This window comes from Galeopterus variegatus, unplaced genomic scaffold (genome assembly GCF_000696425.1).
Source record: "Galeopterus variegatus unplaced genomic scaffold, G_variegatus-3.0.2 Scaffold4797, whole genome shotgun sequence".
Lineage (NCBI taxonomy): Eukaryota > Metazoa > Chordata > Mammalia > Dermoptera > Cynocephalidae > Galeopterus > Galeopterus variegatus.
Genome location: NW_007730908.1, coordinates 36,460 through 38,382, shown reverse-complemented (window position 1 = coordinate 38,382; position 1,923 = coordinate 36,460). Strand labels below are relative to the sequence as shown.

Sequence of the window (1,923 nt, the reverse complement as noted above, 5' to 3'; positions counted from 1 at the left end):
TTTTTTTTTTCCTTTTATACTTTTTAAAATTTTCTAGACATTTCAACAATATTCTACAAAGCAGTATGCTAATTACAATATTTCACATTACATATGAGCTATACGAATGATTACTATAGTAAAGGATGACAACTACCAACATATTACAAGGATACTGGAGCAAAAATCATAAGAAATTTTGGAGTAGTTAGCAAAAAGAAGAAAAACAGTGACTAACACCGTACAGTTCTGTGCCAAATTCTTTTAAAATCAATTCGGATGCATTATAATCCTTAACTTCCAAATTATTTTCATTTTAGTGTTAGAAATTTGATCAAGTCCACGAAGCTAAAAAATGGTAGAGCTGAGACATGAATCCCATGAATCCAGCTGACTCCAAAACTCAAGAATTGCTACATTACTTAGCCATTACCAACAGAAAGAACAGAGAAAAGGAACTGAATTTATTTCCATCAGTCAAACAGATTTTCCTACAAGAATATTTATTTCAAAAAAACAAAAAAATAGGCACCACAAAAATATACTTAAAAATACATACCTCTACTTCATCTCCTTCACTAATTTCTTTTTTTATATCAGGAGGTGGTGGTAATCTAACTTCATTAAATGGAACCTGACGTTCTGGTTGCCAACTGAAGGATTATTAGAAAAGGAATTAATAATTTTAAAATATATTATTATTCTCATAGCCCCTAATATGAAAACTATACAGTCTATGCTTAGTGCTGTATATTTTTCAAGTTAACCATCTAGCTTTCCCTAAAGAAAATCAACCTTCATACTACATAACTTCCCAAGTAATTAGTTATTGAAGTAGAACAGATTCTGCATGACTGTTGAAGTTTATAAATAATTAACATGATTGATAAGTATTTATTACCTTCCAAACTAGTCATCCTAACAGTACATATATTATTCTGCAAATGAAATAGGCTAAGTTCACAGTGATGACTAACTTATATTTGAAATAATGTCACATCTACACAGCTGCCAAATAAAGAGTAGTTGAATCAACTTATTTCAAACACTTTTACAACTATATGACCTGTCAAACAAGAAACACGATTTCAAAGCAGATTAAAAAAACAATATAAACCGCACAATTCTTACTATACATGTTCACAGAAATACAGAAAATTTATCAGCCATTACTCTGAATAGCTGAATTACAAAAGATTTCATTTCTTACATTCAATTTATCTCTTCTATAGTGAACACATACATTATAATTAGAATCTAGAAAAAGTGTATTTTTAATCCTCGTAACAAATATGAATGTATTAAAGTATTAATTTAGCAGTTGCTGAACTGACATATCCTTGTGTTGTATTTTATAAGTTGAATATATAAAATTAAAAATTCTTCCCTATTCCAAGTTCTCATATGTCATTTATATGGGAGGTATACACACTGGGCAAAGCAGCAGCTGACAAGTAGAAAGTTTTTGGGTGCTTTCTTTTCACCATTACTATCTAAGTGGCAGCTGCTCAAAGACAGAAATCATCTCAACACTTGTTTCTACATGAAGCAGCTGCTGGGCAAAGATCTTTACAGGCAGTTCCAGAAGCAGCTTAAAATTGGAAGTTGAACAGTTCTTTTCTGACCTTCAATTAAGTGGTGCTCTTTTATAACCCTTCCAAACCAAGCCCGAAATACTGTCTTTCCCATTTTTAGATTAACCTACCCCTTACAAAATCTATAAAATTGTGTTAGTCCTTTTTAATACCAAGCAATTAAAGATAGCCTAATACTTTATTCTAACTACCAGTAGTCATTTGGAAGGCCCTCTACAACGTCATTTTACCATAATCTCATTTGTATCATTATTTCTTGCACAAATTACTTATTGATTCACATCCATATGTTTTGGCAAAGAAGAATGTCATGAAAAAAGGCCGAGTGTTAAAATATGGGCAGAAAAAT

The 1,923-nt window shown here is 30.9% G+C and overlaps 1 protein-coding gene across 4 annotated transcripts in view; it reads right to left on the bottom strand.

Annotated features, from left to right (window-relative positions):
- The window catches only part of FXR1 (fragile X mental retardation, autosomal homolog 1), a 67,889-nt gene that overhangs the window by 40,789 nt on the left and 25,177 nt on the right, over window positions 1–1,923 (bottom strand). For all 4 annotated transcript variants that reach the window (XM_008588377.1, XM_008588379.1, XM_008588376.1 and 1 more), the window contains exon 3: window positions 539–632. In XM_008588377.1, the coding sequence (XP_008586599.1) occupies window positions 539–632 (94 nt within the window). The remainder of the gene's footprint in view (window positions 1–538; window positions 633–1,923) is intronic.